Below are 19360 nucleotides of genomic sequence, written 5' to 3'. Positions count from 1 at the left end.
GGGCCCAGGCCAGCAGTGATCAGTGCTGTGGGGCCAGGGAGCCAGCGGTGCATGTGGGGGGGCAGAGCAGAGGGCAGAGCACGGAGGCCGAGGGAGAACTCGGGGGCCGTCCTGCGAGAGCTGGTAGTGGCCCTTGCGGTACCGGCTGGAGGTTCTGGATGTGTGTGACATCTGGTGTGACAAGAGCCCTTGCCTTGGAGAAGTGACCTCGGTGCTGTTCATGGGGTTGGGACGCCAGGGAGGCTCGGGCGGCCCTTGCCTTGGGTCAGGGATCTGGCCCTGGGCATGCAGCCCCCACCTGCAGGGTGTGGGGAGCCTGACCAGTGAGGACGGCTGATGCCCGTGTCCCGCCCCCAAGGGCTGGCGCCAGGCTGAGTGAAGCGAGGACTCGGGGCCGCTTTTGGGACTCGCCAGCTTCCCGGTCCTCCACCCCCTCCCCCAGTTCCTGAGTCTCTGGGTCACGTCACCCCCCACTCTCTGCACAGAGGGAAAGGACATTCTCAGGCTGGCATCCTTTGTTTTAAAACTCTGTCCAGGGAGATGACCCAGAGAGAAGACGGGAGTGCCAGTGGGGTGGCTGGGGACGGAGCAGAGCTGTGGGCACCGTGAGGCCAGGATAAAGGCAGAATTTCCCGTCTGCCTCACCCCAGCCTGTGGGGAGACACTAACAGAGCAGTTCTCTTTTAGGAGGAAAGCGAAACGGGCAATTCAAACTCCAGAAAGCTGAGCAGTGCATGAAAACCATAGGGCTGGAAGACTGCCTTTAATCAGGGGAGATGGTGGGTGTGGAGGCTCCCGGGAAAGCGCCTGCGGCCACAGCAGAGTGGCTGCCGTCCTGCGCAGGGACGTGGTGGCCTAGAAGGGATGTCCAGGCTGCAAGGAGGGTGGGGCTGTGCCGACACCATGCTCTGAATTTTGGCGAGAGCCCCTCCACGCGTCCTGTGGAGGGTGGCCAACTGAAGGACACGGACCCTTGTTGGAGAAGCCCCGCTTCTGGTTACTCTCCGCACGTGCAGGGCCCTGCGCTACGCGTTTGGAGTGAGATGTGTCTGGTTTTGGAGGCTGAGCTCCCGAGGTGGGCGTGTGCCTCTGCCTTCCTGTAGCGTTTGACCCTGTTTTCAGTGGATGCTTTTCTCTGAGATGCTGAAGGGTCGGTGTCGTCCACTGAGATCTGCACATCTGGACTCGAGCCAAGTGCCTGCCACGCCCACACTGGCTGGCAGGTCCAGGAGTGACACCCGAGGAGCCCGAGGGAGGGATGGAGGGGCTGGGGAGGGGCGGGGGTGGGGGAGGTGGGCCCTGCTGCCCGGCAGCGACCCCAGTCAGCATCTGCTCTTCCCCGGACCACGGCGATGACCATGGCGAGGACCGCGGCGACGGGCTTTGTAAGCGGAAGTGCCTTCTGTGGTTGTGTTGGTGTTCCTGTGTCATTAATGACTGATTTGCGTGATACTGCCCTTCCAACTCCCGAGCAGACCGACGGCGGAAGACCTGTTTTCAGCTGTAGCATTTGGCGTTCACAGTCACGTGCTTGTCTACCCCACGGTAACGTTCAAAGGGGTTGGATAACTGATGAAAATCTCTGAAACGCTGCACATCCAGCCTGAACGCCTTGTTGGGGGATGAGAGGGCTCTGTGTGCTAGAGGCCCTCCACGTCCCTCAGTAGAAGTAGAAGTGGTTGCACGGGAAGTGAGGAGTCGGGGTCAGGAGTGGCCCGCTCCTCCCGCCAGCTGCTTCCACCCCGGCACCGGCTCCCGAGAGCCTCTAGCCCCGTCAGAAGTGATGCAAGGAGAGCCCCCGCTCGTTAGCCCGGGGAAGCACGTGGCCGAGCCGTCTGGGAGTCAGCGCAGTCCTGCTCTTAGGCCTCACAGCCGCGTGCCGGGGGTTTCATAGGAATGATTCCTGGGGAAAAGGAGAGTAAGTCTCAGGAGTAGCCGTGAGGATGCAGGGAACGTGGTGGATGGAGCATCAAGGAAGGGCCGGGTGAGACAGGCGGGTGAGCAGAGCCCGGGAAGAGACCCACGTCCCAGCTCCGGTCCCCGCGGGAAGGGCCTCCCTGGGTTTCTTTTCCTCTTAGGAAACCAGAGAACCTGGCTGATGTCGGGCACCCAGTGAGTGAGGGGGTGGATCTCACGCTGGATGGGTACCAGGCACGTGTCCATCCGTCTGTCCATCTTCCCAGCAAACGCCATTAAACGCCATTATGTGTGTGCTGAATGCTGGGCAAGTCTCTGGATGTTGGGAAGGCAGGTGTTTTCTGGCCCCTGCCCTCATGGAATCAGGTCCATGTTCCTCTCCTCGGCTCAGCGCCAAGGCTGTCGAGCCTGGTGTGAGGACCTTGGTTTTGGAGTTGGGTCTGAGGCTGCTCTGCTCCTCCCTGCCGACCTGTCCTTGGACGTGTCCTTGGGTTGGCTGCCTCTCCCTGAGCTGTGGTTTCCTGTCTGCACGTGAGGTGGAGGGCCCCGGGCAGATGGATGCGGTGATACCCAGGGGACACCAGAGCCTGTGCCCTGCGAGGTGCCCAGCGGGGCACAAGGGAATGCAGGGCACCCCTGCCCCCCATCCCCAGAGCACACTGCTCTCTGTGCACTGATGGAAATGCTTCCCACGGCACTGAGAGGAAAACACAAGACATCTCAGAGAACACGGCACTGCAGAGGGCCCGCCCACACTTCAGTGGCCGTTCCGGTCAGTGGTGTGGCGCCGCCAGCTGGCTTGGTCCCCAGGCCGTCAGAGCGCACGTCTGCTGGGAGCCAGCGCCGCAGCCTCAACCAGGACTGTCTGTAGGCTCTGAGGGCAGACTGTTGGCAGATGGCTTTCAAGGTTAAACACGAGGGAAGGCACGAGAGGCCCGAACAGGGGCCACGGTTTAGGGGAGGCTTGGCTATGCACAGGCCTGTGCGCAGGGAGGGGAGAAGGCGATGCTCCACCAGTCAGCTGCTAGGGCTTCGAGTGTTCCAGACAAAAGGTGGAGGGACTGACAGCCCCACTCTGCCTGGCCACGTCCAGGGCTGTGTGAGCTGCGGGGTGGTTGCAGGGCAGGCCTGGCCCGCCACCCTACAAGTGCCATGTGGAGTGGGGGGGGTCTCCCCAGCTCGGGCACAGAGGACAGGCCAGCGGGCCGTGGGGACACTGCTCACACCCGTCCGGCTGGGGGGCGGCGGACCGTGTGTTTGTGGGGGTTCGTCCTCACTTAGTTGAGTCAGCTGGGATCTCATAGATGCTGCACTTACGAGCTCTCACTGGCTCTTTTTTGTGGTGTTGAATGTAAAATTCCCATTTTCCAGCGCTTCTGGTATTTGAATTTGGCCTTTCCGTCTGAACCTCACTCAACTTAACCAGTACGAGAAAGGGGCCTGCACTGTCCCGTGGAATCTGTGGTTTCAGTCTCTCATTTCTGTGAAAAGTACATGTCATTTGTATTTTGTCTCTTTTTCTGACTCATCTGTGGGAATTTAGGAATTTGAAATAATCACAATTACTTTTGAAAAGAGAAGAAAATTCAAATAATTTATTTTAGAATCAGGTTTCAGCACAGGGTTTTAGTTTGAGGTGATTGGACGGGTAGAAATGAGCTCTATTCAACAGGGAATGTTACAACTTAGTGACTTAAGGTGCATTTTGAATTGGCCATCTGAGAGCTTCTGCGGGACCCTTGGTGGGAGGCCGAGGTCTCTGCACACAGCAGACACTCACACGCCGCGTCTGAGGACCGTGGCTTTGGAGCAGCTGAGTAAATCCTGACCCTGTCCTCGTGTTTTCATCTTGTCACTGGAACTGCTCCCTTCCATTTGCCTTTTCTCATCATTTTGTTTTGTTCTGCTTTTCCTTCTAACAAGAAAGATATAAACGTTCCTGGTGACGGGGTGGAGCTGCCCTTCCCCACCCTCCTCCCTCCTCCAGGTCCGGTGAGGGATGCCAGCAGCCGGGGCAAACCCACTGCAAACCCAGGGCACTTTTGGGCAAATAGAGAGATCGAGTTTCCATGTTTCTAAGTTGAGTGGAGTTTTGCGTTAATGAGCGCAGCCCGCTGCTGGCGCGGCCGCAGGAGGAAGTGCAGGAGTGAGCCTCGCCCGCAGATGGGAGGAGCTGGTAGACCAGGTCGCTGTGCGGGGCGCTGCATGTGGACACCACCCGGCCCCTGGCCCGGCCCCGTCTTAGGAGGTGTGAACAGGTGTGCACACCACCCCGAGCAGGAGAGAAGTGACAGGAGGTGCGGAACCAGGAGGAAGGGCCAAGGAGAGGGCGGGGCCGCCGTGCAGGCAGCTCTCAGAAGGGACCCAGGGCTGCAGTGACCGGGACCGTGGAGCGAGTTCCTGCGGGCTGAGCAGGGCGCCCGTATCCTCGCACTGGCCCTGGTCACGGAGCTGTGCCTGCGCATCCCGCTGAGCGCAGGCTCATTCCTGGAGCCACGCTGGTGGGGCTGGGGCTTTCGTGGGAATAGACCTGAGCGCCCCTCCTTCTGCAGAAGGGCTTGCTCACTAGTATTAAAACCAGGTGGGATACTTGCTCATTTATTCAACAGACATGCTCTGAGTTCTCACCACCCACGAGGCACGCGGGGCAGTGAGTCCTCCACGGCCCTACCTCCCTGGGCTCAGATTCTGCCCTCTGAATGCCCGTCTGTCTGTCCACGGCCCCCGCTGCTACCCAACCGCGAGGAGCAGCGCAGGAGGGAGAAGGGCACCTGCAGTTGGGAGGCCGGGGTCCGGCTCTGGGTGAGCCGGCGGGGCGGGTGTGGGGATGTCTGACCATGAGGTCTGGTTGCCTTGTCCTCAGACCTGGGGATAAAGGCACAAAACCATATGGGGGAGGATGCGTGCTGAGGGGCTCAACGGGTGACTTCCCTGTGGGGACTCAGGGCAGGTTTCCCCCAGACTTGGTCCTACTGGTTGCACGGATCAGGGATGCTCCAGGGCCTGCCCAGATCTCTTCTCTCTCTTCTCCACCGCCAGCCACCCCACCTGCCTGGTGTGCTCTAGGGCACTTCCCCTCTGTGCCCACCTGTCTCAAGCCACAGCCAGCCACCCCCTAACCCTGGCCACTGCAGTCGGGAGCCATTTCCACAGATGGCATCTCCCCTGCCCCCACCCTCCGGCTTCTGGTGCTGGGGGGTGAGAAGCCTCTTTCTCCTTTGTTCCTGCCTGCAGGCTGCTTCCTGCCCACAGGCCCCAGGAGGCCTGGTTCACGCAGGACGCTCTGTGGACCACTGAAAGGGCCCTGACTCTGTGGGAGGGCATTTTGGGCACCTCCCTTGGGCTCACGGGCAGACACGAGAGTTACACCTGGTCAGGTGGGTGCTCAGTGGAGCCGCACCCCGCCTCATTCATCCTGCTCAGCCTGTGTCAGACTCAGAGACAGCTGAAATCTCTAAGAATAGCCTCAGATTCCGACTTGCAGTGCCCTGCGGACACCTCCTCCCCTCCAGCTGAATCAGATTATGTCCCCAGCTGGGCACCGCTAGCCCTTTAGCTGAGCCGACCGGAGCGGCTATTCAGGCTTACAAAGGCCCTAATCTCCTTTGAGTCCCCTAAGCTGGGACTCATAATCCCTGCAGCCCTCCACACACCGTGTGGGGACAGTTGGCAGCCTCAAGGATGCATTTTCCATTCATTTGCCCGATTATCTTTTTATCTCATTAAGTGCCTTTGGCTCACGTGTTACATGGAAAAGCTAGACTGGCTTTTCAAATAAGCCTTCAAGACACAAATCGGTATTTTCCCTTTCAGAGCGATGGGCCCTCCCAGAGCCAGGAGACTTCATTTTGTTTCTAACTGTGGGGCTAGTGAACCGCGTGATTCAGGGGAGGGTGGCTCATTTCCTCAATTGTAGAATGGGGGCGTGGTGCAGGGGTTCCCTCAGCTGGGATGACCTTGGGTCTGAATCTGCTGAGTGAAGCAGCTTGGCTTGTACAGACGCCAGCCTGCCCTCTGGGGGCTCCAGTCACTGTAGTCCTAATTCAGCACGGGACCGTCTTTAGGCGAGCTTTGAAAGCAGAGATAAAAAAGAATGCCTTACTGGTTATTACAGCATTTTCCTTCTAAAGATCGGGTTTTCCTTCCTAAAAGCACCTTGGTTTCTTTGATAACTGGTGGATGTGTGTTGAATGCTCTACCGATATTCCTGCAGATATGGAAATCCTCAGAGTTCCAGAGCCAATTTGCATGTCTCGATGGGTACACCTCCAGCGTTTCTCATCTAGCACTGTTTACCTTCAATTTCATCTGCTTCTGAGGATTTGGAGAGTTTCTGATAATGCGTACCATATTTCTTGGATCTAAAGCACACTCGTGATTCAGCAAATTTTGCAGCTTTGCACATTTCGAGGGTGGAGTGGGGGTGATGTTGACAGGTGCATCTTATGGGCACCGAAGTCTAACTTTCTGATCCTCCTTGGGATAATTTCTAGTGTTTACATGTTTCAGTAAGGGACTTCGCACTTACCTTGTACCCATCAAATTTTCAGAGTAAGTTCTGGAAAGAAAAATTTATAATCTTTCAGAAAATCCAGATTTTCTATATGCTAGAAATTCTCTTAAGCCTTGTACTTCTTACGAATTTTTAGAAAAATGTATTGGTTCAGCACATTTTGCGAAAGTCTTGTTGCTGACCTGGGTCTTGGGCTGTTTCAGGCTTTACTGGGGCTCATGCTGCAGCGCCGGGGGAGAACAAGAAGCAGGTGCCCTTAGGTCCTTAAATGAGGTGCGGGTGGGGCGCATGGGTGGGTCGGGTGGAGGGAGGCTTGGGCGGGGTCTGCTCACCCCCTTGGTGGTACTGTGTGCCGGGATTGTGCACAGAACCTGCTTTTGCTCCCGGCCCCTCGGAAGTAGCAGTTGGTTTGTGGCCTTTTTGAATCTTACTGTTCATAGTTGCCCTGACTGACTGCACATGTGTGCAGTTATTTTTGGCCCCTTATGGTTTCCTTGAGTTCTGTTGCTTGAGATGTCTGTCCAGGTACAAGCCCTTGGGTAGAGGGTGCAGGTCCAGCCTGTCCCAGTATCTAGTGGTTTTCTTTTTGTCTTATGTGAGCCCATCCATTACGTGTCCCGATCCCACCTGCCCCGTGGGAACTCCCGTGGGAACTCCCGTGGGACTCTTCACCCTGTGGCATGCCCCCAGCCGTGCCCTGGCCCCCTTGTTCAGATCTAAGATGAGCCCAGTGGAGGAAGGTTTGCATGTTATCACATCCACAGTGTCCACACACTGGGTTTCCCTGGTGGTAGGCTGTGAAAGTTATGGAGGCCGTGCCCCCTCCTGGCGTACACAGGAGCCAGCCGTGTGTCACAGGACCACATGGAGGTGTGTGCACATGGGCTTCAAGTGTGGAATGAAGGCTGTCCTCTCCAGCTGTGCACCTCGTGGATTCACGGGCATTACCATTACTTCCTGACTCATGTCCCAGCCTGTTTTCTGATTTGTCCATCTTTCGTGCTGATGCTGGGCCATCCATCCTGAAGTGTGGTGCTCTCAGCCCTCCTTTTGTGTTGATTTGAGTTCTTTTTCCTGCCAGGCACTTGTGTCCTGACTCAGAACCACCAGCCTCTGCCCATTATCTGGAGCAGACCCTCCATACTTCTTGTCTGGTCCTCAGAGGGCTTCATACCTCACTTCTCTCAGCTTTAAGTCACCTTGCTGTAGCCCAGATTGAGCCGTTGGCCATTCTCCGTCTTCCGAGTCCCCTGGGTCCTTAATCCTACTTTTGAACACCTTTGCATTTCTTTCCGTGTGCCCAAACCTTCCTCGGGGCTTAGGTTAAACAGCTGCATTCCCGGCACTCTTTCCCTGTAACCCTGTCCCGGAGCGAAGGGCCTCTTTCCTTTCACACTTCCCCTGGATCTCTCTCAAAGCTATCGCCACTCTTGACCTTGTGTTATTTAACCATTGGACTAGGTTTTGCATCCTTGTGGGCAACATCTGTGTCTGACTCAGCTTCATACCTTATTGTCTTTCAGTCTTTCTCTGGGACTCCTGTGCTTCTGACCAGCCAGCCAGGCCATTGTCCTCTGGCCTCGAGTGTGTGTGCTTCTCCTGCCCACGGAGAGGGTGTGTTTGGACTGTATCATGATAGCAAATGGGGCAAAACCATCCATAGTTTCCTCTCCAGAGAGACACAGACAATTCCCTGGCCCTCTCTTCCCTGGGGTAGGAAAGGTTGGGTCTGGAGGGCAGCGTCCACAGGTCCTGGACTTGAGGTTGAGGAAACAGCTCTGAAAAAGACCCACGTCCAACAGCATAGCCGTGAGTGGGGCACCCCCTTTGCTGGGCTCCTGGTGGCCCATGGTCATCTGCCAGACTTTCTGCAGAGGCCAGAGAGGGGATTAGACAGGGCCCAGTCCTTCACTTCCTTGGTCCTCAAAGTAGGGGCACGTCTCCACCGCCGTCTTTGCCAATACTTAGTGGTGTTGATCTTCACGTTAAACTTGATCTGTCCTGGCAGCTATGTCATGTGTCTCATTTTGGTTTTATTTTGTGTTTCCTCAATTACTGTCAGTGTTGAGCGTCTTTTCTGGTGCTCATTGACCATTCATATGTTTTCTTCTGTGAAATGTCTGATTCAGTCTTTTGCGCATTTAAAAAAATTGGGTTATTTTTCCTATTACTGAGTTGTAAGAATTCTTTATATATTCTGGATACAAGCCCTTTCTAGACATGTATTCTGAGTATTTTCTCCAGGTTTCTCCAATTTTTTAAACAGTCGCTAAGAGCAGAAGTCTTAAAGTTTGATGATGTTCAACGTCTGCTGGTGAATGGAAGTTCTTAATTTTAATTTGGTCTGTCGCCAGTCTTTTCCTTCGTGATTGATTAGTGGTTTTTCTGCCCTGATTAATAAACCTCTGCTTATTCCAAGGTTGTAAGGATATTCTACTATGTATTCTAGAGAAGATTTTTATTATTTCATCTTTCCTATTTTGACTTATCTGGACTTAGTTTTGGGGTGTGTTGTGAGGTAGAAATGCAATTCACTTTTTCATATGGATGTACAATGGATCCAGCTTCTTTTATTGAAAAGACCATCGTTTGTCCACTCCAAAAATGGCATTATGTTGTAAACTAGGTGTCCATCTTTGTAAGGTCCGTTTCTGGATCCATAGTCTTTCTCTGGGCTATTTATCTGTGTATCAACAGGAAACTGATACCAGATTGTAAAGCATCCAGTTTGTTCTTCTGGATCACTGTATTGGCTGTCTGGGCAGTTCATATTTGTATGTAAGTTTTAGGACTTCAGAGGTAGGTTTTTGATTTCTATCAAAAAACAAACAAAAAACCCCCAGAAAAACCGCTAGAACTTTGGAGCTCACGGACTGCAGTCGGGAAGCTTCCATCCATGAGCATGGCTCGCCCCTCCATCCACTGGGCCTCTGCTGCCTCTCAGCTGTGTTCTTCACTTCCCTATCTGTAGTTTGAGATGTTACTGGATGTTTCATTCTTTAATTTGATCATTGATTCTTCTTCAACTTTTGTTTGCTGAACTTTTGTTGCTAATCTATAGATGTCAGTTGATTTTTATGTGTCGCCTTTATGTTTAGCAATTTTGCTGAAGTTCCTGTTTTATTTCTGGTATCTGTATGTGTACCTGTAGATCCTCTTAAGTTTTCTGCACAGGTAAGCGTGAGCAAGTAATAGTATTTTTATCCTTTTCCTATTCTTATACCTTAACTTTTTTTCTGGCCGTAGTAAGTAGTTAGGACTCCTAGTAGACTAGACTGTTCACTAGAGGTGGCATCACACAGCATTCTCATCTCGTTCCTCTTTCCAAGGGGAAAGCATTTACTATGTCACCCCCAGCTGTTATGTTTGCTGGGTGGGCAGACAGCACAGGAAGAGTTACTTTCCTGACACTTGAACAAAATTCTCCAAAGAAGGGCTTGTTCAGCGGGGGACCTGCCGCTAGGCCTGCCTCTGTACCGCAGCTGTTTTCGCTGTCCAGTACCTTGTGTCATTCTGTGTAGCTTGCTCTTGATGCAGTGCAGCCACGGCGTAGTTCTCACATTATTAGTTCCCTCACTTTGCAGATTAGACGTGTCTTTTTGTGTCATTTGGGAGGATTCAGATAGCCGGTGCCTCCGCTGGGTGAATGTTTCGGGCGTTCACTTTGCAGCTGAGGGTTGCCAACTCTCCCTTCATGAGTTACCCTCCTGTTTTCAGGAGTCCACTGCCAATCTCATGGGCTCTACAGAGAGAGTGCAGGGCTGGAAATCTCAGGGAAAATTAATTTCTCGTGTAGACAGAAACCGTCCCAGTCAGAAGTGGGACATTTTTGAAAGTACCGTAAGGCCTTTTGTTTTTTTCCTTATTTCATGTGTGGGAATCACTACTCATGGGTGTTCTTTTTCTACAATTCTTCTATGTTTTTCTCTTGATACCAAGTGATGATTTAATGTTGAAGCCTGTCCATTGTTTCATCATCGCTTATTAAAGACCGCCTTTAAAAGGAGAAGGCGTTTGGCATGTATGCTGTTTAGAACTAAACGGGAAGCAGATTTTGAAGGGACTTATACTGGGGAATGTATGATTCAGTGTTTGTCACCTAATGTTAAATCTGTTCCTTCTTGTTTCCTTTGTCTTTTTGTCTTGTTTTCAGTCTTATTGAAAGATTATCTGGAGGGCAGAGCCCAAGACCTGGGCACGTTCCCTGAGAAGAGGTGACCCGTCTCTCTTGTCTGTGCTTAGTCTCTCCATCCACAAAGCGGCTTTTCAAGGGGTTCCACAGATGCATCTTCTAAATCAGGGGTGTCAGGCCTGAGGGGGTGCTGGGCAGCCACCGGCCGGAGCCTGCAAGGACGCCCTCGTTTGTGGGCGATGCTGTGCCCAAGTGGCTGGCGGGGCAGCGGAGGATGTCACAGTGGGGTCCCCGGCTGCTCTCCGCCAGGGCTGAGCCTGCGGTGCCCCGGGCCCCGCTCAGTAGATGGGGCTGGGAGCACCACAGACACCGTCTAGTGCGTACGTGTTGGGGGAGCACACGCAGGGCACTGGTCCCTGTGCAAGGTTCTCTCACAGAGGTCGGAGGGAAGAGCTGTCTCATGTCCATCTTAGCACCCAGCTGCCCCACAGTGATTATATCTGTAGGGCCTCCACCCCCATTACACTCCCTGTTTTGAAGAACTTTTGAAGAAGAACAGGAGATTGATTTTGAGGAAATTAAATTTTCTTGTGAAACAGGATGATGTTCTGGAACAGGGGAGCAGGGGCGGGGCGCTGCCTGCCTGGTCAGCGCGGGGCAGGGGTCTGGGCGGGGCGCTGATGGCTGGGCAGGGGGGTCCCCACGCCCTGCTGACCTGTCGCTTGTTGCTCAGCTGCAGACAGCAAGGTGCTGACGTGCGCTGCGGTGTGGAGGATGCCCGCAGAGCTGGAGCCCGGCGGCCACGAGTCCCCCGAGGACGCAGCGAGCCCCGCACACGCCCTGGAGCTGCTCTGCCACCTGGACCACGCGGCCCGCGGCAGCACTGCCTGGTAGGTTCAGCCCTGCACCTGGCAGGCCTGGAGGTCAGGCCCACGCCGCAGAGGCCTCTCTGGTCTGCGAAGAAGGTGACACCCACTGCCTGCTTCTGTCTTTTTAGTGCCAGTTGTTCTCCTGATTAGACACGTGGGTGGAAGCCCCACTGCACACGTACTGAGAGAGGCTGCATCCAGTCCCCGGTCTTCTGAAGTCAGGTTTTTTTGGCACCTGCCCGGGGGGGGCTGGCAGTCAGGTACTGTGCAGCCTTATGGTGCCTTTACCTCAGAAATACACTTTTACTTAGCAACCCTGTGCGTAAGGTAACTGATTTGTGGCTTCAGGCTCAAGGCTTATGGTTTCTTCCTCTGTGGACATAGCGTGGAGGCCCCACATGCCCCTCTCCGTAGCTTCGGCCCACATTCATTTCCCCCAAGTGTCCTGTCCTTTGCCGTCTCAGAACGGAGAGATGCCACCACCATCCCTCAGTGCCCCCGGCTGCCCCGCTGTGGTGGCAGGAGTGCTGTGCCCCAGGGCGGCCCTCGGACCCTCCGCAGGACACTCGCAGCCCCTCTCCGGGCGCTGGGCCTCGGCCCACTCACAGAGCCGTGCTTCCTAGAAGGGGCCGGCTACGGTGTCTGCGCTGCAGTCATCGTGCTTTACTAACTCCGGAGCACCCCCGCGTGCGTATGTGTGCATGAGAGCCAATTAAGCCAACTTAATCCAGATGTTATTAAACACCTGCTGCACATGCTGCCAGGCTCCAGGGACCCAGGGTGATGGGTCGGGGACAGGCCTCAAGGACTCACATCTCTCGGGGAGACCATGGTGTGAACAGCAAAGCGAGACCCCGGGCCGGCAGGGTCAGCCCTGGAGTCGTGATGAGCTGGGTGCTATGGGCCCTCCGGGGAGAAAGTCATTAATTTTGACTAGAGGAATTGGTGGTGACACTTGGAGCTGGGACCAATCCCAGTCCCCAGCGTCACCCACGTCTGGAGGCAGGGGGGTTGCAGAGCTGCGGGCCCTGTGGCCAGGGGCCCTGGGAGGCCTTTGTCTGTCTGCGGGGTCTCTTCTCCCCAAGGCATCTCACCGTCCGCAGAGAAGGAGGGGTGCAGGGGGTGTACTGCCCCCCTGGGGAGCTGCCTCAGCTGCCACCGCACAGAGCTGTTCAGAGCCCATGTCTCAGATGACAGCCCTGTTTTCCTAGCAAACATTTGCACGTGTGTGTGTGTGTGAGTGAGAGCGTGTGCATGTATGCGTGCATGTGTGTGCATGCCTGTGTGAGTGTGGGAGCTTGTGCACGTGTGTGTGCCCATGTGTGCGTCTATGTGTGTCTGTCCCAGGAGCTGCGCCGGCACCGGGGGAGTGGCTGAGACACAGCACAGGCCTGCAGTCACTGTGGGAGGTCCATGCCTTTGAGGGGTGCAGCAAGGGGGTGTGCTCGGAGGAAGGAACTTTCCCATGTGGGGCGTGGACAAGGAGCTGAGGGAGAGACTGTCTGTCTGCCTCCCACCCCGCAGCTGGGTCCACACTCCCCATCACAAGTGCTGTCGAGCCACAGGCCAAGCCCGTCCACCAGTGTCGTCGGGGAGTGAATCCGCATTGCACACTTGTGCTCTCACACCTGCGAAAGGGACACTTGTGGACATTTCAGCACATCTTCCTCAGGTTCACCGGGATGCTGGTATTCCGAAGCTACCTCATTGTTCAGAGTATTTCTTGAATTCTTTCTTGTTATGTGTGTCCAGCCTTTTCCCTGCAGTGCAGGTGCAGGAGCAGCACTGGGGACCCTTGTGCCCCCGCCCGCTCCCCAGCGGGTACCCGGCCTGGCTGCCAGTCAGGGTCCTCACCAGGAACGAGGTGAGGGGACGGCCCACGTGTCCCATGTGTGCTCAGTCATGACGCCTTTTTATGTCTACCGCCCTCTCCCCGCGCCCCGTGCTTCGTCCTGGCAGTGTCGGGTCTGTGCCTCCCTCTCCCCATAACAGGTCACTTCCAGCGTGTTCTGCACATTGCCCTTGTCGTCCCGCCCTGGAGGCTTGGCCTGGCGTCGCTCCTTCCTGCTTGTTCTGCATCAGACTCCTGGTCGCTGGGCCGCTGTCCGTGTAGGCGCTTGGCTGTGGACGCACGCCTGGCCCCGGCACTGGGCTGCTGTGAGTGAAGGTCCCCTGAGCCTCAGCACGCCGGTGCCCCTGGCTCTGCGTCTACTCTCTCCTGGCCGAGGCCGCGAGCTGCCGGCCGGGTGGGGCACGTCTTGTTTTGCGGAAGTGGCCGCACTCTGCTCCGGAGCAGCTGCCGATGACCCCCCTGCCAGCCGTGCCCGAGGGTCCAGTCGCCGCATCCTCACTGGCATTTGGGTTGTCGTGTGTGTTCTTTTATGCGTCGTCAGTGGTGTCGAAGTCTCATTAGTAGACAGGGAGTTCGAGTTCGGGAAATTTAAGTCCGGTGAACACGTGGATGTGAAGGGTGCTGTTTGTGGTCAAGTGGGAGACAACGGTGGTTTTTCTTTGCTTGCTTGCTTTCCTTTTTGGTGTATTATTTGGGCAGAGAGCAGTTCCATGAGAGGAGCCCCCAGCCGTCCTGACTGCTGGCTGCTGCTGGGGGTGGGGGGCATCCAGGGTGCCACATGGTGCCCAGCGCACGAGCTGTTGCTGCCCCGATGGGCAGGGGTGAGCTGTGGGGCTCCTGTCCTTGGGCCACTTGGCCTCCCTCACTCTGGGGCAGCACAGGGCGTGGTGTGCACGGCCCCACATCTGCACCTCAGCAAGCAGGGTCAGGCAGTGTCCAGGGTCTCCTGTGCTCACCTGCCCTGAGGTGGCCAGACGAGCACTGGAAAGTCACCGTTTCTCTAGATTAGCTCTCCGTTCCGGAAAAGGAGGTGATGTTTCATAGCTGTGCTGATGGCTCCGTGGCAGGGTCCCTGTGGAAATGTACCTTCCAGGTCTGTAAATAAGGCTGTGAAGGGGTTGGGGTAACATGCCCCTCAGACCCCCCCCCAGACTGATTCCCCGGTTCTACACTGTGGGGATGCAGGTCCTGATCTGACCTGGGTTGGGGGCGGGGGGTGCCTCTGACCCGCAGCATGCAGCTCCTCTCGGCTCAGTGTCCCTCTTCAGAGAGGCCCTTTTTTTGATTGCAAAGGAGAAGTATTTTATCTAATTAATCAATTAATTTTCATTGAAGTATAGTTGCTGTACAGAATTACGTTACAGGTGTGCAGCACAGTGATTCACGGTTCTTAAAGGCTGTGCTCCGTTTATAGTTGTTATAAAATATTGGCTGGATTCCCTGTGTTGGGAGAGGTCTTTCTTAACCATTCTATCCGAAACGACCACTGCTCCGCCCCCACTCACGTCTCTCTGTCATTTTGCCCAGTTTCATCTTTCGTGGTAGCAGTTGCCACCACCTGACACCCACCGTCTGAGTTTGTGCTCCCATGTGTTTCTCTGTAGATGGCGCTTCCCCAGGCAGGGGCTGTCCAGGGGCACCCTCAGCACCACGGACAGTGCCTGGCGCACTCTGGTACCCGGCGTTTGCGGAAAGGAGGGAGCTGGAGCCATGGTAACGATGTTGATGTTGAGTTGTGGCTGTGAACCGGGCCTGAGGGTTTGCCGCAGCCCCGTGTCCATTTCCCACAGTGACCCTGTGCAGTTGGGACCGCTGCAGGTCAGCTGACTGGGCCAGAGAGAGGCGGAGGCAGCATCCACGGTCACTCAGTCCTCAGTGGAGCAACTGGATTTACAGCCGGGCAGCCTGACCTCAGGACCCTACACGTCACCCCAGAGTCGCGTCCCTGCTGAATGAGGGGCGGGGCCGTTTGGTCTGCAGGCTGATTCCGGAGTGGAGTTAGCTGCAGGGAACAGAAGCACGTCTTCAGCGGAGTAGGCTTTGCAGATCTTCCCACATATCCCTGCTAGTCCTTCCTGGATGGTTGGCGGGAGGGGCCCTGCTGCAGGGGCTCCTCATTTCCTGCGTGTTACAGTCACCGTCTTTTCTAATGTGCTTTCTCCTTGCCCTCTTGGTTTGCTCCTGTGGTCACTGTGGATGGTTGTGTAAGAAACTGAGGGCCTGGGGTCGGTGGCCCAGGGCTCTGCCTGAGGATCTGTAGCTATTCATGCCATCCCTGCATGGGCCCCGCTCCCTCGTGCAAAACACGTTGACTGGGGTGGAGGGTGTCTCTGACGCTCTTCTGGCTCTAAGTTCAGCAGGCGCAGTGGGCTCGCTGTCACACGTCCTCAGTGCCGCATGCTTCTTCTCTAATAGTAGCTCAGGACCCTCCTTCCAGTCCACCTCTCACACTGAGGTCGGGGTGCCCGCTGCTCTGCCACGGCCATGGCCATGCCATCCACGTGAGGTCCTCCTGGGGTGAAGTCAGTTCAGCTGGTGGCTGGCTGCCTGCAGGGGTTGGGTTGAACCAGTGGGGACACTTTTACCAAATTGTGGTATTTTAGCTGTTTTCAGTGTATCTCATCCTGTCATCCTCCAGGTGATGTGTGAGCTGCCTAAAGCCTTTTGTAACAGGATGGAATCAAGATTAGTAATCTGGATAAGTGGAATTAATAAAATTCTTCCTCATTATGTTAAGGACACTGAGGTCAGAGTTCACCCCAGTGTCACATGTGTAGCGGACACTCACTTTTGGGGGGTGGACAGGAGGGGCTCTCCACAGTTCCCTTCTGTGTGCTGCGGGTCATCCTTCTCTGGAGTCAGGCTCTCCTCGGGTCAGTGACTGGTGGGTGTGCGTTTACCAGCATACGCAGTGTCTGCACCGATGGTGAGCTGCGCCGTGGGAGTGGGGGCTGCAGACCCCCCGAATTCTCTAGGGCCTCCTGGCACCACACCCCCATCTCTGTTCACTGCAGTGCATTCTGGAGCCCCGGTGAGGGGCAGGTTTTCGGGAACGCAGCAGGTAAGAGCAGGCGGGAGGTAGCTGTCCTCCACGCCGGCTCACGGAGAGGTTGGGCGAGTCTCAGCGGTGCATCTGTCGTAATCGGCCGAGGGCTGATCAGCCACAACAGCGTGATTTCACAGCTCTCCACCTCCTTTTGGTGGTGAAGAGGCTCTCCAGCGTGGAGGAGTGACGCACCGTGGCCGTAGATTAATGCTCCCTGCTGGAGAGTGGAAGCAAAGTCAATTCATGGGAACAGCGCGCCGGTTCCCAGGTGGTGGCTCAGGAGCAGTCACACAGACTGCGGTGTTTCCTGGATGGGACGTCTCCTTAAAGGAGAAGTGACTAAAATCAGAGACCAGCAGCTATGGGGGATGGAAGTGAAATTACCGACACTCAGCCACAGGCTCCTCCACACACTTTCCCCACCCGGGGCGTGGCGGGGCGCAAGGAGTCAGCGCAGCGGGCACCCGGGTGTTGCTCTCATGTCGCTGCAGATGCCCTTGGCACTTGGACGCAGTGACCACCGACTTTTGCTTTCTGAGTGAACTTTGGGGGAAAGGTACCTCTTCAGTGTTGATGGAGGTAAATGTCGCTCTGAAATGCCAGGCTGAGAGTCGCTGGGAATCCCGGAAGTGGGTGCACACATTACCAGTATTGCTAGAAAAAGGAAAAAGGCATAAGCATTGGTGTTGGGCTTGGAGAAGAAGCACAAGAAAAGAGACTTGTGTGGGTCCCCCAGATGCTTGAGGTGGTTTGGCCAGAGAAAGAATGTGCCTCATCTCTGATTTTGTGTTTCCTCTTTTTAGTTCGGTGTGACAGAACCGTGTGAGCTGGCTCAGGTGAATGTTACGAAGAGTAAATTCAAAGTTACCCTTAGTATCTTACAGAAGTTGTCTTAGAGGTTAAGTCAAAAAAGAAGTTTGAAATTTGTAAAGATCCTGTGGTATGACTCTCCTGTCAGTGACGGCGGAAAATCCGCTGTGAGTGCGACAGTGTCCTCACTGAGTGTTTGTCAGATTTTACAAGATCCACGTTCGTGCTTTCTGGCTTCACCTGACCTAGATGCACTGAGGCGTGCGATTTTTAAACGGGAGCCCGGAAGTTGCTTCCCTGGTTACTGGTTCATTACTGAAGACGCCCGCTAGCTTTAAAAGAAGCCGGAATGATGCCCAAATCCCTAATTTTGTGTAGGAAAAGGACAGTCTGTGGTATCACAGGACAGCGTAAAGATGTCTTCCTCATTCACTTTGGTTAAAGTCTCTGTTGTCAAACGAGGTGGCTGTCTGAGCCGCCCTTGTCCCTCGTGAGGGTAACTAACTACGACAGGGGTGGTGAGGAGGAAATAGCAAGACGCAGCGTGTAGGTACAGCTTGTCCGGGAGGAGCCAGACTGCGGAATCTGAACACACGGTACAAAGGGTGTAAGTATTTACAGTGCAGGATAAATTCGTATCCTTTCTGAGATTCCAGTTTAAGTTTCCATTAGACAGCAGGGTTCGAAGTGTCTCAGTTGGTCCCCTCAGGAACCCAGAGGGTCTTCCCCAGAACGTGCTGGGCAGACACGCACCACTGTGCCCAGGGGAGAGTTCACAAGGGTGCCTTTTTTGAAGTTCTGTTTGTGATTATTTACACTTGAGGTTTAAATAATTTTAATCATTAAAAATTTAAATCTGAAGGGCCATTGACTCGGCCGTGAGAGTTTTCAACTATCGTTGGTTTTTCTTCTACTGTTTGAAAAATAGGGTGTGGGAGGGGGAGGGGGAGGGGAGCCCAGCCTGCTGATCGGAATTCGGACGGTGCTCTTTCTTTCAGAGCGGGTTGGGCTTCCAGGCTAGCTCTGAACTTGCTCGTCAGACACAGGAGCAGAAGCCTTGAACTTCTTGGACTGGCCACTGACCGCGTGGCACCCACCCCCTCTGCACCGTCTTGGGGAGTCTGCAGTGAGCACCCAGCAGGCAGGCCTGTGAGCTCGGGGCTTCGGGGCGCGGGAGTCAATCATCTCAGTGTCGTGGGCCTGGCTCTCTCTGGGGCGGGAGGACCAGCCAGGAGCCTCCCCAGGAGCACGGTGCGGTGGTGTCCGCCGGCTCCCATGTCCACCCGATGTTGTGGTAGATCCTGGGCCTCGGACGTGCCCCTCCCGAGGGAGGCTTTTGAGGAGGCAGGTCTCCAGCCCACACACTTCCCAGCGCTGAGCTGTGAGTGCGAGTGCACGATCTTGTTGAGACACGTGCGTGGCTGGTGGAGATGGAGTAAACGCAGACTTCCAATAACTAAGTTACCAGCGCCCAGAGTTACACGCGTGTCCGTCAGAAAGGGGTCCCAGGTGGTGCCTACGGGAGGTCCTGTCACTTCAGGTATCTCTGTGTGTCTTGGCCACCAGGAAACCTCACATCCTCGGATCTGATCACAGTGTGCTTCTCGACTTAATGGTGCGCCTCTTAGAGCGCGCTTTTTTCACGCTTGTAGCAGTTGTGGAAAGCCGTCTCGAGTTCTGCTGTGAATTTTTGAGCAGGAAGAAATTAACCAGATTGCCAAATCTGTGTGTTTTAAGAGAGAGAGGTATAAACTGGGGAAATAATTTCTTAGGTTCTTTTTGTAAAGAATTTCAAAATTTGACTGATAATCTCTGACTTCATCGCTGATGGTTTAATAGGTAAGTTTCTTAAGGTTTTCCCTTTTTCAGTGAAGTAATAAATGTGGCGAGTTTTGGAATGCCATCCAATAGGTGGTCTCAGCCCAGCACCCCTCGTGTGCTGAGGCTTGGTTTCCGCAGAGAGGGGTGGTTTCCGTCTTTAGGAGTTAGCACGGCCCGAGGGCAGACTGCCTGGCCCCCCACCTCCCTCCCGCGGGGACTGCAGGGAATGGGAGGATACGCAAATGATGGGAATTTAAGTTAGTCGTATATTGAGGTGGTTTTAGGAGTTTCTCAGTGTCCCTTGAGCGTCCTCACCGCAGGTGCCAAGATCCAGAGTCTGAGCCGTTTGTTCTGGAATCCCTTACCTGAAGATTCCTGCTGGCGTGGTCCTTGTGAACTG

The 19360-nt window shown here is 55.0% G+C and overlaps 1 protein-coding gene across 3 annotated transcripts in view; it reads left to right on the top strand.

Moving 5' to 3' along the window:
- The window catches only part of EIPR1 (EARP complex and GARP complex interacting protein 1), a 77207-nt gene that overhangs the window by 36881 nt on the left and 20966 nt on the right, over window positions 1–19360 (top strand). For all 3 annotated transcript variants that reach the window (XM_074341604.1, XM_074341603.1, XM_074341605.1), the window contains one exon: window positions 11296–11452. In XM_074341604.1, coding sequence (XP_074197705.1) covers window positions 11296–11452 — 157 coding nt within the window. The remainder of the gene's footprint in view (window positions 1–11295; window positions 11453–19360) is intronic.

Source organism: Camelus bactrianus, chromosome 15, assembly GCF_048773025.1.
Source record: "Camelus bactrianus isolate YW-2024 breed Bactrian camel chromosome 15, ASM4877302v1, whole genome shotgun sequence".
Lineage (NCBI taxonomy): Eukaryota > Metazoa > Chordata > Mammalia > Artiodactyla > Camelidae > Camelus > Camelus bactrianus.
This window is presented reverse-complemented; position numbering and strand designations above follow the sequence as displayed.